The sequence below is a fragment of the Hordeum vulgare genome, chromosome 2H (genome assembly GCF_904849725.1).
Source record: "Hordeum vulgare subsp. vulgare chromosome 2H, MorexV3_pseudomolecules_assembly, whole genome shotgun sequence".
NCBI classification, from domain to species: Eukaryota; Viridiplantae; Streptophyta; class Magnoliopsida; order Poales; family Poaceae; genus Hordeum; species Hordeum vulgare.
The window spans coordinates 11,372,916-11,400,915 of record NC_058519.1 but is presented as its reverse complement, the minus strand read 5'-3'; the positions used below and the strand labels follow the sequence as shown (position 1 = coordinate 11,400,915).

At 42.5% G+C, this 28,000-nt stretch overlaps 1 protein-coding gene and 1 pseudogene across 1 annotated transcript; one reads left to right on the top strand and one right to left on the bottom strand.

The window, feature by feature from the left end:
- Window positions 1–68: 68 nt before the first annotated feature.
- LOC123424916 lies at window positions 69–14,119 on the bottom strand (annotated as a pseudogene).
- Window positions 14,120–17,182: 3,063 nt separating this feature from the next.
- LOC123424410 (cullin-associated NEDD8-dissociated protein 1-like) lies at window positions 17,183–27,877 on the top strand. The gene is made up of 29 exons (XM_045108023.1): window positions 17,183–17,474; window positions 18,772–18,857; window positions 18,958–19,127; window positions 19,583–19,790; window positions 20,589–20,754; window positions 20,860–20,989; window positions 21,199–21,313; window positions 21,396–21,553; window positions 21,631–21,754; window positions 21,955–22,005; window positions 22,088–22,170; window positions 22,552–22,636; window positions 22,720–22,821; window positions 22,900–22,998; window positions 23,081–23,191; window positions 23,273–23,356; window positions 23,452–23,592; window positions 23,975–24,067; window positions 24,151–24,272; window positions 24,357–24,519; window positions 24,600–24,836; window positions 25,140–25,388; window positions 25,474–25,659; window positions 25,752–25,898; window positions 25,997–26,113; window positions 26,218–26,386; window positions 27,052–27,129; window positions 27,221–27,359; window positions 27,575–27,877. Exons 2-29 carry the CDS (start codon window positions 18,822–18,824, stop codon window positions 27,669–27,671), a joined length of 3,660 nt encoding a protein of 1,219 aa, XP_044963958.1. The 5' UTR covers window positions 17,183–17,474; window positions 18,772–18,821; the 3' UTR covers window positions 27,672–27,877.
- The last annotated feature ends 123 nt before the right edge of the window (window positions 27,878–28,000 follow it).

Here is a 28,000-nt window from a genome sequence, read left to right as displayed (position 1 = left end):
ACATAAGAGTTACATATAGTTGGGGATTTCTTCATGGTCGGGAAGACTAGATTGTCTCGAGCGATCGCCTAGACTTCTTCATGGTGACCTTGACCTCCAGGCTCAGTGGAGGAGCTAGGGATCAACTCGAACAGATGCTGCAATGCCAAACAACGTCAAACATACTACAATCATAAAAGAATATCGGACATCACAACACGTATCATGACCCTATAACCCGCGTATTGTATATGCCACTGGACTAATTCGAGAGGAAGCACCGGGGCCAAAACATGAGAGAGGCATCCCACGGAAGGAAGACCATATTATGTTGAGTTGGTGGAGAAGCACTACAAGGAATATGCTAATACACGACGCCATTTTTTCGTCGCTACATTGTCACGGTTTTCAATTTACGACGATCTCACGACGAAATAGCAAGCGTCGAAAACGGAGCGTCAGAAATGAACAGCACGATGTTTTGATCAAAATCGTCGTAACTTTTATAACGATTCCTGGGTTGTCGTAACCTTTACGACAATCCTAAATCGTCGTTGGCAATCAAACTCAGTCTTACGTGGCAGTCCTACGTGGCAAAATTACGACGAAATCAAAACGTCAGGGTTGAAATCAGGCCAACCCATTTCAATTGATCACATGGGCTGGTTTTATTTTATTTTTGCTTTTTCTTATTGGGCTTCTTTTTGGGCCTTGGCCTATTTACAGCCATTTTAGTTTTTTTTTCGAATTTTGTTTATCATTCTAATTTGGGCCCTGGCCTTTTCATGCCCAAATACATTTGATCCAGTTTCAGTTTTGACCTTTTTCATTTTTAAATTCAGCAACTTTTTGTTTCAAAACTTGGTTTCATTTCTATTTGTTCGGTCTTTTCAACCAAATTATTATTCCAATATTAAATCCAACACTATTTCATATTCAAATCAAGAAAACTCCAAGTTGAATTAAAATCATCCATCATATAACATCACATAATACATCTCCCAGGTTTGCACAATCAAAATACACACTTTTTACACCAACACCAGCATGGCTGATAAACTAGTAAACTAACACTACTACAAACAAAGTTTCACTTGCTTCCAGCATAAGGCTGGAAGCAAATCAAAAGGAGCACTTGCTTCTATGGTTCGGTTGGTTGTAGTCGCGTCCAGACATGGAAGGATGTTGCTGATAGCAGTCTTTGCGATGGTCTGCTCATTCGTCCATTGCGTGGCATGTATCCTTTGAAGCACTGCAACAACAACAAAAAGCTTTTGGACTTACAGAAGCAACTTGGTTAAGTTTTTTGCGGACATTCTACAACAGATCGGACAGGGTACCTTCCCACTTGTTGAATTCCAACTCTTTTTTGTTCAGAATCTTGTCAGCAATCTGAAATAAATAGAGAACACGATTACAATATTTATCAATGGAGGAGCTGTTGGGGAACGTCGCAAGGGAAACAAAAATTTTCCTACGCGCACGAAGACCTATCATGGTGATGTCCATCTACGAGAGGGGATGAGTGATCTACGTACCCTTGTAGATCGTACAGCAGAAGCGATTAGAGATCGCGGTTGATGTAGTGGAACGTCCTCACGTCCCTCGATCCGCCCCGCGAACAATCCCGCGATCAGTCCCACGATCTAGTACCGAACGGACGGCACCTCCGCGTTCAGCACACGTACAGCTCGACGATGATCTCGGCCTTCTTGATCCAGCAAGAGAGACGGAGAGGTAGAAAAGTTCTCCGGCAGCGTGACGGCGCTCCGGAGGTTGGTGATGATCTCGTCTCAGCAGGGCTCCGCCCGAGCTCCGCAAAACGCGATCTAGAGGAAAAACTATGGAGGTATGTGGTCGGGCAGCCGTGAGAAAGTCGTCTCAAATCTGCCCTAAAAGCCCCATATATATAGGAGGAGGGAGGGGGACCTTGCCTTGGGGTCCAAGGGAACCCCAAGGGGTCGGCCGAGCCAGGGGGGAGGACTCTCCCCCCCCAAACCGAGTCCTACTTGGTTTGGTGGGAGGGAGTCCTTCCCCCTTCCCACTTCTTCCTCCTTTTTTTTTCTCTTCCTTTGATTTTTCTTCCTTGGCGCATAGGATTTGGTGGGCTGTCCCACCAGCCCACTAAGGGCTGGTGTGACCCCCACAAATACCTATGGGCTTCCCCGGAGTGGGTTGCCCCCGTCCGGTGAACTCCCGGAACCCATTCGTCATTCCCGGCACATTCCCGGTAACTCCGAAAACCTTCCGGTAATCAAATGAGGTCATCCTATATATCAATCTTCGTTTCCGGACCATTTCGGAAACCCTCGTGACGTCCGTGATCTCATCCGGGACTCCGAACAACATTCGGTAACCAACCATATAACTCAAATACGCATAAAACAACGTCGAACCTTAAGTGTGCAGACCCTGCGGGTTCGAGAACTATGTAGACATGACCCGAGAGACTCCTCGGTCAATATCCAATAGCGGGACCTGGATGCCCATATTGGATCCTACATATTCTACGAAGATCTTATCGTTTGAACCTCAGTGCCAAGGATTCGTATAATCCCGTATGTCATTCCCTTTGTCCTTCGGTATGTTACTTGCCCGAGATTCGATCGTCAGTATCCGCATACCTATTTCAATCTCGTTTACCGGCAAGTCTCTTTACTCGTTCCGTAATACAAGATCCCGCAACTTACACTAAGTTACATTGCTTGCAAGGCTTGTGTGTGATGTTGTATTACCGAGTGGGCCCCGAGATACCTCTCCGTCATACGGAGTGACAAATCCCAGTCTTGATCCATACTAACTCAACTAACACCTTCGGAGATACCTGTAGAGCATCTTTATAGTCACCCAGTTACGTTGCGACGTTTGATACACACAAAGCATTCCTCCAGTGTCAGTGAGTTATATGATCTCATGGTCATAGGAATAAATACTTGACACGCAGAAAACAGTAGCAACAAAATGACACGATCAACATGCTACGTCTATTAGTTTGGGTCTAGTCCATCACGTGATTCTCCCAATGACGTGATCCAGTTATCAACCAACAACACCTTGTTCATAATCAGAAGACACTGACTATCATCGATCAACTGGCTAGCCAACTAGAGGCATGCTAGGGACGGTGTTTTGTCTATGTATCCACACATGTAAATGAGTCTTCATTCAATACAATTATAGCATGGATAATAAACTATTATCTTGATACAGGAATTATAATAATAACTATACATTTATTATTGCCTCTAGGGCACAATTCCAACAGTCTCCCACTTGCACTAGAGTCAATAATCTAGCCCTCACATCACCATGTGAATTACATTGTAATAAATCTAACACCCATACAGTTCTGGTGTCGATCATGTTTTGGCCGTGGAAGAGGTTTAGTCAGCGGGTCTGCTACATTCAGATCCGTGTGCACTTTGCATATATTTACGTCCTCCTCCTCGACGTAGTCGCGGATGAGGTTGAAGCGTCGTTTGATGTGTCTGGTCTTCTTGTGAAACCTTGGTTCCTTTGCTAAGGCAATGGCACCAGTGTTGTCACAGAACAAGGTTATTGGATCCAGTGCACTTGGCACCACTCCAAGATCCGTCATGAACTGCTTCATCCAGACACCCTCCTTAGCCGCCTCCGAGGCAGCCATGTACTCCGCTTCACATGTAGAATCTGCTACGACGCTTTGCTTGGAACTGCACCAGCTTACTGCACCCCCATTAAGAATAAATACGTATCCGGTTTGCGACTTAGAGTCGTCCGGATCTGTGTCAAAGCTTGCATCGACGTAACCTTTTACGGCGAGCTCTTCGTCACCTCCATACACGAGAAACATCTCCTTAGTCCTTTTCAGGTACTTTAGGATATTCTTGACCACTGTCCAGTGATCCACTCCTGGATTACTCTGGAACCTGCCTGCCATACTTATGGCCAGGCTAACATCCGGTCTAGTGCACAGCATTGCATACATGATAGAGCCTATGGCTGAAGCATAGGGGACGGAGCGCATATGCTCTCTATCTTCATCAGTTGCTGGGCACTGATTCTTACTCAATCTCGTACCTTGTAACACTGGCAAGAACCCCTTCTTGGATTGTTCCATTTTGAACCTTTTCAAAACTTTATCAAGGTATGTGCTTTGTGAAAGTCCTATCAGGCGTTTTGATCTATCCCTATAGATCTTAATGCCTAGAATGTAAGCAGCTTCTCCTAGGTCCTTCATAGAGAAACTTTTATTCAAGTAACCTTTTATGCTCTCCAAAAGCTCTACGTTGTTTCCAATCAGCAATATGTCATCCACATATAATATTAGAAACGCCACAGAGCTCCCACTCACTTTCTTGTAAATACAAGATTCTCCAACCACTTGTATAAACCCAAATGCTTTGATCACCTCATCAAAGCGTTTGTTCCAACTCCGAGATGCTTGCACCAGTCCATAAATGGATCGCTGGAGCTTGCACACCTTGTCAGCATTTTTAGGATCGACAAAACCTTCGGGTTGCATCATATACAACTCTTCCTTAAGGAAACCGTTAAGGAACACCGTTTTGACATCCATCTGCCAAATTTCATAATCGAAAAATGTAGCTATTGCTAACATGATTCTGACGGACTTAAGCATCGCTACGGGAGAGAAAGTCTCATCGTAGTCAATTCCTGGAACTTGTGAAAAACCCTTTGCCACAAGTCGAGCTTTATAAACGGTCACATTACCGTCAGCGTCCGTCTTCTTCTTAAAGATCCATTTGTTCTGAATAGCCTTGCGGCCCTCAGGTAGTATCTCCAAAGTCCATACTTTGTTCTCATACATGGATCCTATCTCGGATTTCATGGCTTCTAGCCATTTGTTGGAATCTGGGCCCACCATTGCTTCTTCATAATTTGCAGGTTCATTGTTGTCTAATAACATGATTGTCAAGACGGGATTACCGTACCACTCTGGAGCAGCGCGTGATCTCGTCGACCTGCGTGGTTCAACAGAAACTTGAACTGGAGTTTCATGATCATCATCATTAACTTCCTCCTCAACCGGCGTCGCAATCACAGGGGTTTCCCCCTGCCCTGCGCCACCATCCAGAGGGATGAGAGGTTCGACAACCTCGTCAAGTTCTATCTTCCTCCCACTCAATTCTCTCGAGAGAAACTCCTTCTCGAGAAAAGTTCCGTTTTTAGCAACAAACACTTTGCCCTCGGATTTGAGATAGAAGGTGTACCCAACTGTCTCTTTTGGGTAACCTATGAAGACGCATTTTTCCGCTTTGGGTTCCAGCTTTTCAGGCTGAAGCTTTTTGACATAAGCATCACATCCCCAAACTTTAAGAAACGACAACTTTGGCCTTTTGCCATACCACAGTTCGTATGGTGTCGTCTCAACGGATTTCGATGGTGCCCTATTTAAAGTGAATGCAGCTGTTTCTAATGCATAACCCCAAAACGATAACGGCAAATCAGTAAGAGACATCATAGATCGCACCATTTCTAATAAAGTACGATTACGACGTTCGGACACACCATTACGCTGTGGTGTTCCAGGCGGTGTTAACTGCGAAACAATTCCACATTGTCTTAAGTGAGTACCAAACTCGAAACTCAGATATTCACCCCCACGATCAGACCGTAGGAACTTGATCTTCTTGTTACGATGATTTTCTACTTCACTCTGAAATTGCTTGAACTTTTCAAATGTTTCAGACTTGTGCTTCATTAAGTAGACATAACCATATCTGCTCAAATCGTCAGTGAAGGTGAGAAAATAACGATATCCGCCGCGTGCCTCCACGCTCATTGGACCACACACATCGGTATGTATGATTTCCAATAAGTCACTTGCACGCTCCATTGTTCTGGAGAACGGAGTTTTAGTCATCTTGCCCATGAGGCATGGTTCGCACGTGTCAAGTGAATCAAAGTCAAGTGACTCCAAAAGTCCATCGGCATGGAATTTCTTCATGCGCTTTACACCAATATGACCTAAGCGGCAGTGCCACAAAAATATGGCGCTATCATTGTTTACTCTAACTCTTTTGGTCTCAATGTTATGTATATGCGTATCGCTATCGAGATTCAATATGAACAATCCTCTCACATTTGGTGCATGACCATAAAAGATGTTACTCATAGAAATAGAACAACCGTTATTCTCAGACTTAAAAGAGTAACCGTCTCGCAATAAACAAGATCCAGATATAATGTTCATGCTCAACGCAGGCACTAAATAACAATGATTTAAGTTCATCACTAATCCCGATGGTTGTTGAAGTGACACGGTGCCGACGGCGATTGCATCAACCTTGGAACCGTTTCCTACGCGCATCGTCACTTCGTCTTTCGCCAGCCTTCGTCTATTCCGCAGTTCCTGCTTCGAGTTGCAAATGTGAGCAACAGAATCGGTATCGAATACCCAGGCACTACTACGAGAGCTGGTTAAGTACACATCAATAACATGTATATCAAATATACCTGATTTTTCTTTGCCCGCCTTCTTATCTGCCAGATACTTGGGGCAATTGCGCTTCCAGTGACCCATACCCTTGCAATAGAAGCACTCTGTTTCAGGCTTAGGTCCAGCTTTGGGTTTCTTCGGCGGATTGGCAACAGGCTTGCCGCTCTTCTTTGAATTGCCCTTCTTGCCTTTGCCGTTTCTCTTGAAACTAGTGGTCTTGCTGACCATCAACACTTGATGCTCTTTACGGAGTTCAGACTCTGCGACTTTCAGCATCGCAAACAACTCGCCGGGAGACTTGTTCATCCCTTGCATGTTGTAGTTCAACACAAAGCCTTTATAGCTTGGCGGCAGTGATTGGAGGATTCTGTCAGTGATAGCTTCTTGCGGGAGTTCAATCCTCAGTTCAGCTAGACGGTTTGAGTACCCAGACATTTTGAGCACATGTTCACTGACAGATGAGTTTTCCTCCATCTTGCAGGCATAGAATTTATCGGAGGTCTCATACCTCTCGATCCGGGCGTTCTTCTGAAAGATAAACTTCAACTCCTGGAACATCTCAAATGCTCCATGACGCTCAAAGCGACGTTGAAGTCCCGGCTCTAAGCCATACAAGACTGCACATTGAACTATTGAGTAGTCCTCCTTACGTGCTAACCAAGCGTTCTTAACATCCTGATCAGCCGTAGCGGGTGGTTCATCTCCTAGCGCAGCATTAAGGACATAATCCTTCTTTCCAGCTTGTAAGATTAGCTTAAGATTACGAGCCCAGTCTATAAAGTTGCTTCCATCATCTTTCAACTTAGCTTTCTCTAGGAACGTATTAAAATTCAGGATGACACTTGCGTGAGCCATGATCTACAACACAAATATATTCAAAGTGGACTTAGACTATGTTCAAGATAATTAGAGTTCAACTTAATCAAATTATATGCTAAACTCCCACTCAAAAAGTACATCTCTCTAGTCATTTGAGTGGTTCATGATCCACTTACACTATCCCAAGTCCGATCATCACGTGAGTCGAGAGTAGTTTTCAGTGGTAAGCATCCCTATGCTAATCATATCAACTATATGATTCATGATCGACCTTTCGGTATCATGTGTTCCGAGGCCATGTCTGCACATGCTAGGCTCGTCAAGCTTAACCCGAGTGTTCCGCGTGCGCAACTGTTTTGCACCCGTTTTATGTGAACGTTGAGTCTATCACACCCGATCATCACGTGGTGTCTCGAAACGACGAACTGTAGCAACGGTGCACAGTCGGGGAGAACACAATTTCGTCTTGAAATTTTAGTGAGAGATCACCTCATAATGCTACCGTCGTTCTAAGCAAAACAAGGTGCATAAAAGGATTAACATCACATGCAATTCATAAGTGACATGATATGGCCATCATTACGTGCTTCTTGATCTCCATCATCAAAGCACCGGCACGATCTTCTTGTCACCGGCGCCACACCATGATCTCCATCATCATGATCTCCATCAACGTGTCGCCATCGGGGTTGTCGTGCTACTTATGCTATCACTACTAAAGCTACATCCTAGCAAAATAGTAAACGCATCTGCAAGCACATATGTTAGTATAAAGACAACCCTATGGCTCCTGCCGGTTGTCGTACCATCGACATGCAAGTCGATATTTCTATTACAACATGATCATCTCATACATCCAATATATCACATCACATCGTTTGGCCATATCACATCACAATCATACCCTGCAAAAACAAGTTAGACGTCCTCTAATTTTGTTGTTGCATGTTTTACGTGGTGACCAAGGGTATCTAGTAGGATCGCATCTTACTTTACGCAAACACCACAACGGAGATATATGAGTTGCTATTTAACCTCATCCAAGGACCTCCTCGGTCAAATCCGATTCAACTAAAGTTGGAGAAACCGTCACTTGCCAGTCATCTTTGAGCAAAGGGGGTTACTCGTAACGATGAAACCAGTCTCTCGTAAGCGTACGAGTAATGTCGGTCCAAGCCGCTTCAATCCAACAATACCGCGGAATCAAGAAAAGACTAAGGAGGGCAGCAAAACGCACATCACCGCCCACAAAACCTTTTGTGTTCTACTCGAGAAGACATCTACGCATGAACCTAGCTCATGATGCCACTGTTGGGGAACGTCGCAAGGGAAACAAAAATTTTCCTACGCGCACGAAGACCTATCATGGTGATGTCCATCTACGAGAGGGGATGAGTGATCTACGTACCCTTGTAGATCGTACAACAGAAGCGATTAGAGATCGCGGTTGATGTAGTGGAACGTCCTCACGTCCCTCGATCCGCCCCGCGAACAATCCCGCGATCAGTCCCACGATCTAGTACCGAACGGACGGCACCTCCGCGTTCAGCACACGTACAGCTCGACGATGATCTCGGCCTTCTTGATCCAGCAAGAGAGACGGAGAGGTAGAAGAGTTCTCCGGCAGCGTGACGGCGCTCCGGAGGTTGGTGATGATCTCGTCTCAGCAGGGCTCCGCCCGAGCTCCGCAGAAACGCGATCTAGAGGAAAAACTATGGAGGTATGTGGTCGGGCAGCCGTGAGAAAGTCGTCTCAAATCTGCCCTAAAAGCCCCATATATATAGGAGGAGGGAGGGGGACCTTGCCTTGGGGTCCAAGGGAACCCCAAGGGGTCGGCCGAGCCAGGGGGGAGGACTCTCCCCCCCCAAACCGAGTCCTACTTGGTTTGGTGGGAGGGAGTCCTTCCCCCTTCCCACTTCTTCCTCCTTTTTTTTTCTCTTCCTTTGATTTTTCTTCCTTGGCGCATAGGATTTGGTGGGCTGTCCCACCAGCCCACTAAGGGCTGGTGTGACCCCCACAAATACCTATGGGCTTCCCCGGAGTGGGTTGCCCCCCTCCGGTGAACTCCCGGAACCCATTCGTCATTCCCGGCACATTCCCGGTAACTCCCAAAACCTTCCGGTAATCAAATGAGGTCATCCTATATATCAATCTTCGTTTCCGGACCATTCCGGAAACCCTCGTGACGTCCGTGATCTCATCCGGGAATCCGAACAACATTCGTTAACCAACCATATAACTCAAATACGCATAAAACAACGTCGAACCTTAAGTGTGCAGACCCTGCGGGTTCGAGAACTATGTAGACATGACCCGAGAGACTCCTCGGTCAATATCCAATAGCGGGACCTGGATGCCCATACTGGATCCTACATATTCTACGAAGATCTTATCGTTTGAACCTCAGTGCCAAGGATTCGTATAATCCCGTATGTCATTCCCTTTGTCCTTCGGTATGTTACTTGCCCGAGATTCGATCGTCAGTATCCGCATACCTATTTCAATCTCGTTTACCGGCAAGTCTCTTTACTCGTTCCGTAATACAAGATCCCGCAACTTACACTAAGTTACATTGCTTGCAAGGCTTGTGTGTGATGTTGTATTACCGAGTGGGCCCCGAGATACCTCTCCGTCATACGGAGTGACAAATCCCAGTCTTGATCCATACTAACTCAACTAACACCTTCGGAGATACCTGTAGAGCATCTTTATAGTCACCCAGTTACGTTGCGACGTTTGATACACACAAAGCATTCCTCCGGTGTCAGTGAGTTATATGATCTCATGGTCATAGGAATAAATACTTGACACGCAGAAAACAGTAGCAACAAAATGACACGATCAACATGCTACGTCTATTAGTTTGGGTCTAGTCCATCACGTGATTCTCCCAATGACGTGATCCAGTTATCAAGCAACAACACCTTGTTCATAATCAGAAGACACTGACTATCATCGATCAACTGGCTAGCCAACTAGAGGCATGCTAGGGACGGTGTTTTGTCTATGTATCCACACATGTAAATGAGTCTTCATTCAATACAATTATAGCATGGATAATAAACTATTATCTTGATACAGGAATTATAATAATAACTATACATTTATTATTGCCTCTAGGGCACAATTTCAACAGGAGCAGGTAACTCTCGCTCACACCACAAGCACAGATTATAGTCTCCGATGATGCCAACCTGATTTGCTTTGGATAAGCAAAGATAAGGTTTCATGCTCCATAACGAAATGGCCAGCAATAGAATGAATGTACAAGTATTTGAATAGCAGAAGAACGAGATGAAACATACTGCATACAGTAAGTCAGTAATAACATACGGATCTGACTACAGGTGGGCTGATCCGGCTACTGAAGCAATTTCAGCGCTGGGTGGACTATTAGATTGCACATCTTCAAAGAAGATTCCATCTACCTTTAAGGAGTTAATTAAATTTGCACCAAGCAAGCCTGCGCGCGAGACTTTGTAGGACAAGAGGAAGCTAACAATGTTGCTTAGCATCCCATCTCTGGCCAGAAAAGCAACACACACACACACACCATGGAGGGGACGGGGGCAGGTGAGACAGAAGGACATGTCAATTAAATAAACGTGTCAGCATCACTCCTTACTCAGGTGCACACATACATGTGAGTCAAATAAATTTGCATCTTAATAACACTGAGTGATGACAATATACACACTAAAAGAACTACAGTAAGCGAGTAAAGGAAAAAGACTTGGTATTTTTCTTTCGAATCTCATGGCAAGCTATACTAGACGCTAATGATCACTCGACTCCAAGAAATCCAACATCGGACTAATTGATCCACAGACAAGGTAGTCCGGTCCAATTTATTCTAAAATTAGTAGTTCATTTATAACGTTCCGATGAGACTGAGAGTTGTAATCATCGCTAAATAAAAAGGTAAGGTTCAACTAAGCTTAGTGATGTCATATTTGCGAGACGAAACTGCTCTGTGTACTAGCATTAGATGGAAATCTACAGTATGCATACCATTGTTGTTTGCGAAAAAGGTAACAAAGAAAGAAGGAGGCTAGCTCTCCACCCCTAAATGCATTACACGAGTTGTGTGATATAAAAACCCGCTAGTAGTCATTCATCCACACCAGCAAGATTATTATTACATTTAAACATGAATGACGCACCATGGAGCTGGCTGGGAAATTCATCACCTAATAATCCTGAAAATCAGAAAAGATAAATCAAATCTGGTCCATTGTTTTTGTTTCAAGAATTATGTGTTGGTTTTATAATTTGGAACTGCCAAAACCCACATCCTCTCCAAAGACATAAGAGCTGTCAGAATGGAACTCATCTTCACTTCACTTGATTGTGTGCATAACTAAGTCAAATGGATTGGTGAGCTGGGAATGTTCAGATAAGCATATATAAGTCATTGCTTTCTCATACACTAGCTTACAAAATGATAAGCATATATAACTGAACGCATATATTTATTTTTTCTCTAATTTTAAGAGCGTGTATTCTACTAGGAACACTAGCATACTGACATGGTGTACATCGAAAATTAATGTTGATAGCCGAACATATTATTTACAGTGAAAAGAAATGTCAAACATATACCTGCACCTATGAAACAGAAACAGTACATAGGAAAAGCTCAGAGATTCAGTGCATAAATAACATGGACTTGGAAAAAGTTCAGAGATTCATAAATTGTAAGGACAACAAGCAAGCAAATCTGAGGTCGGAACTTGGCTGCCTATGGGGGTGTACGCATAGTTCATGCTATATTCAGAAATTCAGTGTATGCAAGAGCACACATTTGAGATCAGAAATACATCCATTTGTGCTACAATGAAAGAAGAGTAGAAAAAAAGGAGAAATGTGAGGACATAACTTCCCTGGCGATGGGGTCTGCTGACTCATTGTAGGCTAGCGCGATGGAGGAGTGGCGAAAGAAGAGGGCGACGCCGCTGTCGACGAGCACGGCGAGGGAGGTGGCGGCGGTTCTGGATAAATTCGAAGTGACCACCACCGAGCGGATCTGCTCCATGGTCGTGCACTTGAGCATCAACCTGCACCACCACATATGCTGGTTCTGCTCCATGGCCGTGCACTTGAGCATCAACCTGCACCACCCAGCGGCACCACGGCCACCAACGCCGGCGGCTTTGATCTGGAGCAGCGGATGCACTTAATTAAAATTAGGAAGATCATATAGATTATATTAGCACATCTCAGATTTCTTCAACAATCATAATCACTCAAATGTTTTTATTATTATTCTTACACCTCAAATAGTACATGAATACAAGTGGGTTAAGATTCTTGGGTAAAAGCAAATATAGGGAGACCAGACTATGCTAAGCTATACAACCATGCCACACCAAACTTAGACCAACACAAAAATATCTATTGGTCAACGAGGACAACATGACATATTTGAGACACACATTTGACCACCACATTCACGTGCACTATCTATATTAATAGTCAACTGACACACGATTAGTCTATGTATGGGCTGCAACTACTGACCAATAGAAAGACTCCACAAAGGGCTACACGGTACAACAGGGATGGGCAGCCATACCAGCCAAGCGAGATGGATATCAGATATTAGAAGGAGAGGAAGCAGAGTAAGCACTGTCCAGGTTTCATCGTCTCCCCCTTGCTCCCAAATAGTCAGACTAGCATCTTGTCTTCCTCCGAGTGTCTTCATCTCTCTATCTGCAATCAACAAAGATCCAAAAGAAATAACTGAATCTGGTACCTGAGCAACCATCACTAGATCGAAAGGGGACAGACTGGAGCAAGAAAATTAGCCTACTCGAGGGAGTGAAATCTGAACGTAGGAGCAGCAAGAGTAGGACCAGCAAAGAGTACAAAAGAAGAAAGGAGAGTTCTTCTTCCTCTACCATTTCTTTAGTAATCACACAAAGAAGTCAACCGAGATGCACATACAAAAGCCCCTAGTCATTCATAGGTGCTTACAAATCACCGTAGGAACATCTAACTCTGTTCTTGGAAGCAACAGTATAAAAAAGTCAGGGTATACATCCTTCAATAAGGAAATAAAATAAAACGAATCAGGTTATTTATACAGAAACAATACACCAAGATTATGCACAGGGGTGAACGTTTTCAGTACACACACATGCACACGAGACTAAATTAATTTACTAAATCAGAAACTTGAGCGTCAGAAAAATTGGGAAAGGTAGGGAGACACCACTAATCTGCACATATGCTGGATCTACTCATGGCCGCGCACTTGATATGGAGCAGCAGATGCACAGCCCCACCTAGGGTTTGACCTGCAAGCCAAAAGAACACACACAAAGGGGTTAGAGAGTTTGGGACTGAAATCCATGGAGGAAAATGTCGATTGAATCTTAAACCTGAACTAGTGAATGTCATAAAAGAAAAAGGAAGTTCAGAAGAGAGCCACCACGACTAGATCTTGCGGGCGCACTTGCCTTGTTGCCGAGGCTGAGCACGTCGCCGAGCGCGTAGAGCCGGAACTGGACGCGGTGGCCGTGGGAGTCCGGGACGGGGCCGCGCCAGCCGGGCTGCTTCCAGTCGTTGACCCCCTCCTGGAGGCCGCCTTCGCCGCCGGTGTTGGCGTTGCCGCCGGCGCCCGAGAACCCCTCGGGCAACCCCTTCTCCTCAAGCGATTTGTTGGCCACCACCAGTGCATCCACGGAACCCGCTCGTCCGCGTCGATGTCCTGCACCACCAGCGCCAGCTACCGCGTGCCGCCGACACCCCGTACCACTCCAGCGGTGGCGAGGTGTCCTTCTTGGCGCCTTGCCCCTCCAGCGTGTACTGCCGCGGCAGCCTCCCGTCGTGCGCCGACACCGGCAGGCACACCAGCCTCAGGGTCTCCTGTGCCATCTCGGTCTGCCTGCCTCTCTCCCTCTGCTTGCCGCTGCTGATTGTTGCTCGTGCGATGAGTTTGCTGGATTGTTCAAGGGAAGTGGGGATGGGGAGGAGGTGGCGGTGGCGAGGAGATGGGGACGAGGGAGGACTGGATCGGGAGGGGGGCGGGGACGGGGTGGAGGTGGCGGCGGCGAGGAGATGGGGACAAGGGAGGAAGGGTGCGATGGGGGGAGGGATGTGAGCTAGGGTTTGGGTTACGGGTGGGGTTATGTTTTTTTCTTTTCTATAGATACATGGATGGATGGATGTGAGATGGTGAGGTAGATGGATGGATGGATTGGTGTCATGTCATCAATCCGTGCGAAGAGTTCTGATTGGTTCGAAATATCAGTGATTTAAAATAGTTTTTAAGTACTAAAAATAAAGGAATTTTTTGAAGCATCTATCAAAAATATTTTGGAAAAGGGCATCACACAAATTTTCACTAGAGTTAGACCATATTTTATGGATGAGGACCAATTTGTATGCATTTCTCATCTTTATAGCTATTTTTAACCATTTTTCGAGTGGAAAAAAAGTTTTTTTTGAAGGACCTACCAAATATTTGTTGCAAAATTGGACTCCATCAATTTTCTAAAATACTAGTACATAATTAATATACAATTGACCAAATGATTGGATGTCAAAAACTTTTATCCACCTCTCGTGAAAAAAACAATTCTCCTCATTCAAGTGGAAGCGGGTTAAATTTGAACTACAGCTGCCTCATAGTTTGCTATTTTTTTTCAAAAAAATTCCTAGATATAAAAATATCTATTTCTTCATAGATACTCCAAAATATTTGCAAAAATCAAGCCCTAGCTACGAACGGTCATACCCGCCGTGTTGACCGCATTTTGAAATGGCCATGAAAAACTCAAAACAAAATCAAAAAATAGAAAAACTTTGCATTGTGTCATTATATGTGACAAATTATCAGGAAAAATAATAAACTTGTAATACGACAATTATTTTTAAAAAGTGTTCTTAGAAATGGGATATCATGTGTGAAGAGTAATGTCTTTCAAGCCAAATGATCAATCTTATGACCACATTCATGATATAGTTTGTTGAATGATATAATATTATGCACAAGGGTGCATATTGGAATGACAAACAATGTTGATTAAAGAAGTTTTCATTTTCCTTGTATGTAAAAATCATTTTCCATTTTTCAAGTGTCCAAAATGAGTTTATTTGTGAAGGACATACCATATATTTGTTTTAAAATTGGACCAAATCATTTTTCTAAAATAGTAGGCCATATTTAATGTACAATTGACAAAATGGTTGGGTGTTAAAAGCTTTTATGCACCTCTCGTGAAAAAGGCAAATTTATGTCGATTGAGGTGAAAGCGGGTTAAATTTGAATTGCAGCTGCATTATAGTTTGCTCTTTATTTTTCTCAAAAATTATTTATAGGTAAATAAGTATCTATTTAATCATAAATACATGGTGTGGTGGCTTGACGTCAAGGTTTGGATGGTGTGGTGGCTTGACGTCGAGGTAAATAAGTATCTATTTTCATCAACTATAAAGCAATATATAATGTAGTTGCTTCATAAAATGAAAATATTACCAAAAACAAAGATTGGATGATGAGCTCACATGGAATGTTAGATGGGGCTAAAAATTTGTGGAGAGCTATGTTTTGGGCACATAGAATATGTGGAAAAAATTCAACTCATCAAGATATACATATCTAGTACTTCCTTCACAAAGCTGTTAGCTGAACACAAATTTTGGAAATTTGCTGAGAAATATTTACTAGGAAAATGGTTCCGAAAGTTTTCATGAGGCAATGATTTGGATAGGAAAGAGTGCTAAAAAATATGAGGGTAATCAAAGAAATAGAAATAACATTTCCTTCACAAAGTGCTATTCCGAACAGAATAGGAAAATGAATATTGCTGAATTATTTTTGAACTATGGATGGAAGGGTTTTCACATATTTGACGAATATATGATCCAAAGTATTTATGAGAATTTTTAAAGAATTTTTGGAATGACAGAATAGTAGGTTGCTTCACAAACTAGGCGGGTTTGACGCGTGCCATATAATGGACCCACGAGTGACATGTCATCATAGTTAGAACATGTTACGATATTTTTATAATCGTCGTAAAAGTTATGACGATCTCATCTTATGCGGTTATGACGTTTTTGACTCACATCGTCGTAATTTATATGTAGATTTGATCCCCTCAAATGGTTTACGACAATCTCGGATGAAATCATCATAGATTTATGACGAATTCATAAAAAACGTCATGTATGAGCATATTTCTTGTAGTGAAGAAATTAAACTAGAGACACATCACCTAAAGTGGCTAACAAACTATGATTAGGAGGAGAGAAACTTGTTGAGATTGTATGTTAATCACACCATAATAAGATGTTAGGGTCAAAAGTGTTTAAACCTAATAGTCTAGGAGTTAAGGCCTCTTTAATTCGTAGGACTTTGAAAATGCTGGATTAGGAAAATTGTTCGATCGAAGAGATATGTCGTCTTGAATCCTATAAAAACAAAAATAATAATAGAAATGTGGATCAACGATTGTTCAATACCATAGAAAACACACACAAAAAATGTACGAAGAGGTTTGGATGGATGTACTTTTTTTTCCCATGACACCAATCCTACGAATCAAACAAACCATGTCGGGGAAGTTCCTAATGATTCATATCATATAAAACTCTAATAATTCCTTTGAATTTTTTAACAAAGTAAATGCCTTTGATTTTTTTTTTTGATTCGATCCTTTGAATTACATGAGACTTTATTTCAGGGTAAATGAGCCTTAAACAATGTTTCAACCTAAATGGAAGCCTTAAACTTTAGTTATGCCCCATGGGTGTCTTCATTCACACACACAAAAAAAGAGGGCTATCAACTTTTTGACTGTTGATAGGCCATCCTTTCGGCCCGTCGCAGATAAATGTATGTCCTGCTGGCCACCCAGCAAGCCCAGCCCAGCCCAGGGGGTATATGTCCAGAACCCTAGCGCACGCCCAAATCCCCCCCACCCCCGTGCTCACCTCCGGCGCGGTGCTCTGCTCCGCTCCGCTCCGCTCCCTGTTCCCGGCATCGGCGATCGGCAGGCGACGCGCAGGCTCGTTCTGCGGCGGCGTCGTGCCTCGTGCGGCGCAGCAGGGCGTCGTGCAGCATTGGGACTCCTTCCCACCGCAGCCGTCCTCGCCGACGACAAATCCCCATCCCCTCCCCTCCCCTCCCGCCTCCGCTCCACCCATCCAACCCCCCTCCAAAGCGAGCCTCCGACAAGTTTCCGATCGAATCGAAGCCAAGCAAGCTTCCCTCCTCCTCCTCGAGGTACGCGAGCCTCCGACCGCTTCCCCTCCTCTCGCTGCTGCTCCGCCCGTCGCCGTTAGGGTTACTCCCGATCCATGCTAGTACTGGTTTGGATTTAACCGTTGATTCGGCTCGGTAGTCGGCTGTGGTGCAAACCCCTCTCGATTGTGCCTGGGTTGTCGGGTAGATCTGCCGGTCCGTGATGCTGTTGACGCTGGCTCTGTTCGTCTGTCTAGGTTTGCGGTAGATTGATTCCGCTCGGTTGCTGCTAGGTCGTCGTTGAAATCTTCTATTCAAGTCGTTGGGCCAAGTAGTTGCTTCTAGGACCTGCGCATCGGTTCTAATCTGAAAATCATGTGTGTTTGACGATATTACCATGGTTGCTTCATCTAGACTTGGTAGCTTGTTGTGTCAAGCTTGGACATCAAGGTGCTAGCACATGGTTATCCTGAGTCCTTGTTCAGGTTGTTCAGGTTCCTATTAGAAAGCAATGTCGTGTCCCAGTTTGGCTGATCCGTCCGCTCCAGCGCCATCTGACGAGGTGCCTGGATCTAGGAGCGTCGTCGCCGTCCCCGCCTCTATGTCTAGTGATTCAATTCGTGGTCGTATAGCAGCGTCAGTGCTGTGTACTAATGTTTAGCACGGATGATGTACATACGGTGAGTCTACACATGAGACTGTATGTTTGTGCTAGTTTTGGTTGGTTGCTGGTGCTAAAAGTGTACAAATGGACTAGTGCTAGTGTTAACTCTTCTCTGTCCTTATATTGCTCGATGTATATATTTATGCCTTCTTTATCTTGCTTACAAATTAAATCAGTTAGTTGGTGTAGTGCCATGCTATAAAAGAAGACCATAGTGCAAACACAGTTACATGATGTAGCATGCTTTCTTTTCGTCAAGCATCTCTCCAGACTGTCTGTCGGGGTGGTCACTGCAGCCAAACTACAACTAAATCTCATCTCATGTGTTTTGAATCCCCTGTTTAATTACTTTGCAAATATTTTGACCTCTATCCACAATAGTATTAGTGAGAATAAGTAACTGTTATTCGTTACTAACACAACATACACGGAGCACATGTGGTAGGCACATTGGTGTGAAGTGACTCATCAGGTGTTTGAACCTCCACATTAGATTGTTTTAAATTTCTTTGCCTGTCTTCTCTCCATCCAGCTTACTTGTCCTACCAGAATGCACCTTCCACTGATTCTGTTGGTTGGCGCAGCTATAAAACCAGTACACACTTAGCAAGACATATGCTGTTAGCCTGTTTGCAATTGAACATGTCTCTCATTGCATAATTTGCTTTTTATTAGGATACTGTTGAATACCTTTGTGAAGAGGACTTGAACACAGGTTTGGCGCGATGGCGAATACAAACATAACCGGCATCTTGGAGAAGGTATCCATTATACGAATTTACATATCTAAATAAGGAATCCTCAGTTTTTGCTCTTTATTCATGCTTTGTAACATTTTTAATTTCGTATATGTGCTTTCAGATGACAGGGAAAGATAAAGACTACAGATATATGGCTACATCAGATCTGCTTAGTGAGTTGAACAAAGAGAGTTTCAAAGCAGATCAAGACCTTGAATCAAAGTTGACTAATATCGTTCTTCAACAACTGGAAGATGCTTCAGGAGATGTTTCTGGTTTAGCTGTGAAATGGTACCTCTTCCTTTAAAATTACTTAATCCGTTGTTTGGATTCTTCATGTTTGGCATGCTTGCTGTCTTCATGTTTGTATTGAAATTATCTTGTGTATACAGTTGTGACCCACATTTCTTTCTGTGGTGCGGTTATTGGGAAGTAATGGTTTTGCATGTTAAGATCTTGTTATTGTTGATTATCCCTTCCTTTCTACTAGAATTTAGGAACGTTCTGATGATGCTACCTGCCGTACAGTACCTGTCAGATCCATTAGTCTGTTATTAGTTGTTACGAACATGGCACCATACCTCTTCTATGTTCTAGATTTTTAAGTACGCTCGTTTTCCTTGTGCTTCAGTTATCGCATCCATGGGATTACATTTTTGCAGAGAAATTTGGTACTTATTTGCCTAATTGTATTACCCCCTACATCCATTCACTACATTTACTCTTGTTATTTCTTTATTGGTTAGCTTGGCTCCACTTGTTAAGAAGGTTAGCGAGGAAAGAGTAGTGGAGATGACCGACAAGCTTTGTGATAAATTACTCAATGGAAAGGACCAACATCGTGATACTGCTAGTATAGCTCTGAAGGCAGTCATTGTGGAAGTTACTACGGCGTCACTTTCTGAAAAGATTTTAGTTTCTCTTGCCCCGCAGCTAATCAAAGGTGTCACCAGTGTAAGTTTTTAATCTGTTTCACGCTTGCCAGAATTTCCCTTTGTTATCTCTAGGCCTCTTAAGTATGTTCTAGTTTTCTATGGTAATTGTGTTTTCCAGAATTGCTGGTTAAGGGTTCATGCTCCTTATATGCCCTTCTAATTGGGAAGGTGTACATATGTATCTCACTATCTGTGTATCCATTGTATCTCGCTATCTTGCCCATTTGTTCCGTCTTACAATAGAAATGGCCCCTTGTACACCTTGTTTGTTTGGTCGTGCAGTATGGTTTCAGATATATTTTACCATTATATTAATCATATTGTAGTTACTTGCTTGTTAGCAGTCATGAGTCAAGGTACAGTGAGCAAGAGCAGCGAAACCCAACATGTGCCTTTTTCTTAACCTTTGATGGTTTGTTTATTAATAGCCAACATGGATTTCCAGGTTGGTCAGTACTGATTTCTCTAGTTAATAGAAGTTATATACTGTAGTTTTAACCACCACAGAGAAGCTAATGCAGTTGTTTATGGAATAAATGACATCTACCATCGTTTTCGTGGGGCAAGTATGATGCTAATCCTTTTCGACACTGGAATGCTCTTAGCTGGAAAATCAGCAATGAACCACATACACAGTTTGCCATTTTTTTTTGGGAATGTCCAACATATCCGTAATCAGGGCAGTTCAGTAGCATTTTGTTAATGTTCATTGCTTCTTCCTTTTTCTGTTGCCTACTTCTGACATTATTCGGAAGTTTGTATGTCAGACTTGTAGATTAAATACTATTGTTTTGATACATTTTTCTTTTGTTGACAGGGAAAGAGTGCTGAAATTAAATGTGAATGTCTTGATATATTAGGTGATGTGCTTCATAGGTTCGGCAACGTGATCACAAAAGATCACGCGTATATGCTCACTGCACTTTTAGCCCAGCTGAGTTCCACTCAAGCAAGTGTGAGAAAAAAGTCTGTTTCTTGCATTGGTATGCCTAAATGCATTTTACAATTAGTTTTGATTGTTAATGCTTGCAAATGATCGGGCAACTTAATTATTTGTAGTGACTATAATGTGTCGCTTTATGTTGCAGCATCGCTCGCTCCATGTTTGTCAGATGATCTATTAGCCAAGGGGACTTTGGAGGTTGTCAAATTGCTGAAAAACAGAAAGGCGAAGTCTGACATAACACGAACAAATATCCAGATGATTGGTGCTCTAAGGTATATGCTTTGACCTACCAACTGCCGCAAAATTTTGTTCATAACAGCTTCTACGAGCTATGCAACTTTAAAGTTGGCTATTTCAAACATCGATAAAATATCTTGAAAGAATGAGTCTGGCTGGATGATATACCGAAGGATAATTATGTTAGGATAAAGGGAAGTACAAGAGCTTTTTAGGTCCTACTAATATTTATTTTGACTTGCAGTCGCTCAGTTGGATACCGGTTTGGACCACACCTTGCCGAAGCTGTTCCTTTGCTCATAAACTATTGTACAAGTGCATCAGAAAATGATGAAGAGCTCCGTGAGTACAGCTTGCAGGTGAGAATTTATGTTCAGTTCTTACATTAGATTACTCTTACCGTTGCTTCACTAGGGCTATAAATCACCTCCCACTTTGTAGGCCCTCGAGAGTTTTATGCTCAGATGTCCAAGAGATATATCCCCATATTGTGAGGGTATTCTGAATCTTGCTTTGGAATATGTAAGCTATGATCCTAATTTCACCGATAGCATGGATGAGGATACTGATGATGAAGTACAGGATGAGGAAGATGATGAGTATGTTACTGTCTTATATAATACAGAAACCATGTTACCTATTAACATTATTGAAACATCTTAACATTTTCTCCCAGTGAGAGTGCGGACGAATACACAGATGACGAGGATGCAAGCTGGAAGGTTCGCCGGGCATCAGCGAAGTGCATATCTGCAATTATAGTATCTCGTCCTCAAATGTTGTCTAAGATGTATCAGGAGGTATGTGGCCGACAGCAAGCTAAACCTACATACTGTATTTTAACAATCTTGTTCTTCGTGATGGCATGATTCTATTGTGTCCATATTGTTAGTGATACTTCTTTTTGAGCTGATACCAACCATTTATTACCTGTTTTGAAAATTTGCCATTCAATGACGTCCCTCTATGAAACTTTTTGTAATTAATCGGTTGCTTGCAGGCTTGTCCGAAGTTAGTCGACCGCTTTAGGGAAAGAGAGGAGAATGTAAAGGTAACCGCATATTTTTTCATTGCTAAATTGGATTTGAATTGTCATTGTATATCAACCTTACGGGGCTTCTCTTTGATCCTAGATGGACATCTTCAACACATTTATTGAGCTGTTACGCCAAACTGGTAATGTGACAAAAGGACAAGGTGACATTGACGAGTCCAGGTAAACAAAATATTCATATTATTACTTTTTTACATTCTCACCATATTCTTATACTCCCTCCGTCCGGAAATACTTGTCCTAAAAATGAATATAATGAATGTATCTATAACTAAAATAAGTCTAGATACATTCATCTCTAGGACAAGTATTTCCGGACGGAGGGAGTACAATTTACTGCAAGCAGTACACGATGCAGTTGTCTCTTTGATTTTATTAGTAGCCTACCTGAGCCTATGTTGGCTAAAACTTGGCATGACTTCATATTTGGATGCAAAAATTGTTAGTTTTGACTTATTATGCTTATTAGAGGGGAAGTGTATGTTAATTGTGATTGCATGTTCTGTGCACTGAGCCTGTATTGTCAATCGGTATACTTTGCAGCCCTAGATGGTTGCTGAAGCAAGAGGTGCCCAAAATTGTCAAATCGATCAATAGGCAGTTGCGTGAAAAATCAATCAAGACAAAGGTTTGTTCTTCAACTGACTTGAGCATCTGTGTGGAGTGTGGGTTCAAAATTACGATTTTACATTGTTTTGTTGGCATTTTCAGGTTGGAGCATTCTCAGTATTGAAGGAGCTTGTCGTTGTGTTACCAGATTGTCTTGCTGATCAGTTCGGGTCACTTGTTCCTGGGATTGAGAAGGCTTTAAATGTTAGTGAATTTCATTTGCTGATTAGTTTCTTATGCAGGACTTCTGTTTGTTTTTAACTTGCTGTCTATGTTTTGTAGGATAAATCTTCTACCTCCAACCTGAAGATTGAGGCCCTTGCATTTACTAGGATTGTTATGGCTTCACATTCACCCTCTGTGTTTCATCCATACATCCAGGTATTATAGCTACTATCTCTGATAAACCACGCTAGACACTTGTGATCGTTACCCATTACTCAATGCAAAATAAAATTTCCAGGCACTGTCCGGTCCAATATTATCTGCTATTGGAGATAGATATTACAAAGTCACTGCTGAGGCTTTACGTGTGTGCGGGGAGCTAGTCCGGGTGCTCCGTCCAAACTTCGAGGTCAGCCTTATACTCCAGGTTGTGATGTTATAAGCACCCAGTTACGGTGATATTTTAAGCTCTTGTTCTGCTGTTACACAGGCACATTCAATAGATTTCAGGCCGTATATTAGTCCAATCTATAAAGCTATATTGGCCCGCTTAGCGAATCAAGATCAAGATCAGGTTTAGACCACTCTCTCCTCTACATGCCTCTCTCTCTCCTTCCCCCTCCCCCCTCCCCTTCTCTCTCTCTCTCTCACGGGGTTCTGTTTTGTCAGGAAGTTAAAGAGTGTGCCATATCGTGCATGAGCCTTGTGATCGCTACTTTTGGTGATGGTCTTCAAAGGGAATTGCCTGCATGCCTTCCAATACTTGTTGATAGGATGGGCAATGAAATAACACGACTTACAGCTGTCAAGGTAAGCAATCAATTGCACCTTCAGAATCAAAACTAATAGGGACATGATGGTAAATGTTGAATTGAATTTCAGTATTCCCAGTCGATGGTAGAAAAACAAATGTAAACATTCTGATCGTTGCATCTCGCTGAGTTGCTTGGGAAGTTGGGATAGAGATGGTTTGATTTGAAGATAGCTTTAATTGTATACTATAATAACCAATCTATTTGCTTTGGTCTTGTCCATAGTTTTCATTCTATACCCTGTCATCATTTGCTTAATGCCAACTGGTGGTGTTTTAAGACGTTTGTTTATTCCCTCTTCTCTTGTACTGGTTGATTTGTATGCCTATCTCTGTTTTTGTTGGTTCTGTTGCATTTTCAAAATGTTCATTCCTTTACAGGCATTTGCGGTGATTGCGAATTCACCTCTTCGGATTGATCTTTCATGTGTTTTGGACCATGTTGTTTCTGAGCTCACAGCTTTCCTTCGGAAGGTAGAAACATCCTATATGGCTCTATGTTAAATAGCACATAAAAAATTGAAGACTAATGTTTTCTTTACCGCCTGTTTCCACAGGCCAACAGAGCCCTTAGGCAGGCAACATTGGGAACCCTAAATTCTCTGGTTGTCACATATGGGAGTCAAATTGGCTCATCCTCTTATGAAACGATATTAACTGAACTTTCTACTCTCATAAGGTTTTTCCCTTGCTTAGCTTTCCTCAACAAATCACCATTTTCTGTCTACCATGATGACTGATGTTGGAATATCTGTTGTGGCAGCGACGTCGATTTGCATATGGCCGCTCTTGCATTGGAACTGTGTTGCACAATAATGGTCGACAGAAGATCCGTTAAAAATGTTGGTTTAGCTGTGATACATAAAGTTTTGCCTGAGGCCCTTACTTTGATCAGGAGTGCTCTGTTGCAAGGACAAGCACTACAGGTATATATTTTCGTATTCAAGTATAAATACTTGATTTGCTCTTATTCTCCAACTGACAGGGAACATTGTTTCAATTACAGGCGCTCCAGAAGTTTTTTGCTGCACTGGTCCAGTCTGCAAATATAAGCTTTGAAACTTTGTTGAACTCCCTTATTTCCACTGCCAAACCATCACAGTCAGGCGGTCTTTCCAAGCAGGCACTATTCTCTATTGCACAGTGTGTTGCTGTGCTATGCTTAGCAGCTGGTGATAAGAAGTGTGCATCAACTATTGAAATGCTTAAAGGCATCCTAAATGATGACAGTTCTACTAATTCTGTAAGGCTTTTCCTGATCATACTTATCTATGTTATACTTGCATTCTTTTGACATAACATGCCTTAGTTCATGCATGTTAGCTTAAAAAAACACTTGTGGCCATCGTCAATCTACTAGTATAGCTTTGTGAAATTGAGATACATGTTCTATATTTGTTCCATATGTTTGCCACTCTTCTCATACTTACTACGTACGTATCTGCTTCTCTTGGGGCTCTATAGTCTAACGATCTTAAAACATTGAGCCAAAATTAGGCAAATCTTATGTCTTGTCATTTTTAATTGTTTATAATGTGTTTTCCAGGCCAAACAACACATGGCCTTGTTATGTTTGGGAGAAATTGGAAGAAGGAAGGACCTCAGCAATCATGATCAAATTGAGAACATCGTCATCGAATCATTCCAGTCACCTTTTGAGGAGATAAAGTCTGCAGCATCATATGCCCTTGGAAACATTGCTGTTGGCAATCTATCCAAGTATTTGCCATTTATCTTGGATCAGATTGACAATCAACAGAAGAAGCAGTATCTCTTGCTTCATTCACTGAAAGAGGTAGGTTTCTAATGAATTTATATTTGTAAAAAGCACCTCCCATAAGATCGCTGCTTAATTTGTGCTCTAATGCAAAACCTATCAGGTAATTGCACGGCAGTCTGTTGACCATACTGGCCAGAGTGAGCTCCAGGACTCAAACATTCTGAAGATATTGGCATTGCTGTTTAACCACTGCGAAAGTGAGGAGGAAGGAGTTCGGAATGTGGTTGCTGAGTGTTTAGGCAAAATTGCACTTATTGAACCTAACAAATTAATCCCTGCTCTGAAGGTCTGAAGTGTGAACAATTAACAAAGTTACACCCTATGTTTCATTTACGTCATGATATGGGATCTAATGTGTCATTCCGTATAATTTTGTAGGAACGCACATCTAGCCCAGCAGCAAACACAAGGGCCACAGTTGCCATTGCTATAAAATATTCAATCGTTGAACGGACTGGAAAGATAGATGCAATCTTGTACTCTGAGATTTCTACTTTCCTTATGTTAATTAAAGATAGTGACAGGGTAATTTTACTCGAAATAAAACCTACATCCTTATTAACAGATATTCATAAAGAAAGATATGAAGATGATAAATTGCATTTGTTGTTTGCACTTTGCAGCATGTGCGACGTGCAGCTGTTCTTGCGTTGAGTACAGCTGCACACAACAAGCCAAATTTGATCAAACGTCTTCTTCCTGAATTACTGCCCCTTTTGTATGACCAGACTGTCGTGAAGGTATCGTTTCGTAATTTGCTTGCTTATATTTCTTTTTCATAGTTATGACCTCGCAATGTTACATGTAATTTATAGTTAGGAAGTAATGATTTCGTTCTTTGCAGCAAGAATTGATCAGGACCGTTGATCTAGGGCCTTTCAAGCACGTCGTTGATGATGGGCTTGAGCTTAGGAAAGCTGCCTTTGAATGTGTGGACACATTGCTGGATAGCTGTCTTGATCAAGTGAATCCGTCGGCCTTCATCGTTCCTTTCCTCTTATCTGGCTTAGGTGGTAAGTACACAGCTAAGACATTGTATATTTCATCACGGCATTTGGGTGTGTTTGTTTGGTGCCTGGATTAGCCTACCAAGAAATGTTCAAGACCATATTTTTCCTTGCTTGGTTTGGTACTAAATTTTTAGGCTATAGTGCCCCAACTCATTCCACACACTGGACCCTTCCCAAATATAGTTGGCCAAGTGAAGGCACATGATTCCTTCTTGGCAGGGATGCATGGGACATCAACCAAACATGCCATCCGTCTCTACTTCAGATTAGTGATATAGGCCTGGAATGCATAGAACCAGTGATGTTAATTTTTTACTCTTTATAGTGTTTTGTATCTATAGCCTAGCTTTTTAGTTTTTCTTCAGGATATATGCACATTATCAATTACTCCCTCCGTTCCTAAATATATGTCTACTTAGAGATTTCACTAAGGGACTACATACGGAGCAAAATGAGTGAATCTATACTCTAAAGTATGTCTATGTACATCCGTATGTAGTCCCCTAGTGAAACCTGTAAAAAGACTGATATTTAGGAATGGAGGGTGTATTATGTATTTCTCCTGTGTTCCTTTCTGAACTCTAAGATGTTATAGCACCTATCTTATCATAATCTTGTTGAATGTGTGTTTCCAATAGAAGAATGGTAATCAGTTGTGCTTGTTGCAGATCATTATGATGTAAAAATGCCCTGCCATCTGATTCTCTCAAAGCTAGCAGACAAGTGCCCTTCTGCTGTTCTTGCAGGTTTGTTGTAATCAAGGACCTTCAAAGGGATGTTTCATATGCTCCGAATGCCTTTTTCCTAATATTAACTGCTATTATCATCCTTTTTCAGTTCTGGACTCGTTAGTTGAACCTCTTGAGAAAACTATCGTTCACAAGCCCAAGGGTGATGCAGTGAAGCAAGAGATTGATCGCAACGAAGACTTAATTCGCAGTGCTCTTCGAGCAATTGCCGCTCTAAACCGCATAAGGTAAAGCCTTATTCTTCCCTACTAGTTGACGATTGATTCTGGTTTAGCTAGCTAAGATTTGAAGTGCCCTGTCATCCTTTTTGTTACCTTTTTCATAGCCACCTAAACAAAGAGTGCACTATAGCCAAATCTACTGGTGGTCATAGCCTTTATGCTTTGTCAAAAAAACGTTTGTGTAACCTATAACCAGTTTGATGCCTGACTTTGATGTGCAGTGGCAGTGACTACAGCATGAAGCTAAAGAAGTTGATGAGCAAGATAACGTCCACTTCTTCACTTGCCGAGAAGTACAATTCGGTGCGCAGTGAGTGAGAGCTGGATTTTGTGTGTATATATATGTTAGGACATAGTTGAGTCAAGTTGGGCACACATGGCTGCCGATTCTGAGGCCAGTTAGTGGATTATACTGTATCGATTTTGGCTGAAATGTGGTTGCGTTGTAGGGTATCGAGTATATTTTGCTGTACAAAATCTGGTGGTAGACCATTAGAAACCATTGCGGTAATTCAAAACTGAAATCATGCGTCTTTGGTACCCATGTTGCCCACGATAAGTTATGTTGGGATTTTGTGCGCCCAGCACGTGTTGAGAAAGTAACTGGTGTAGGCAGCTTGGAGATGGGAACAACCGGTCCCTGAGAA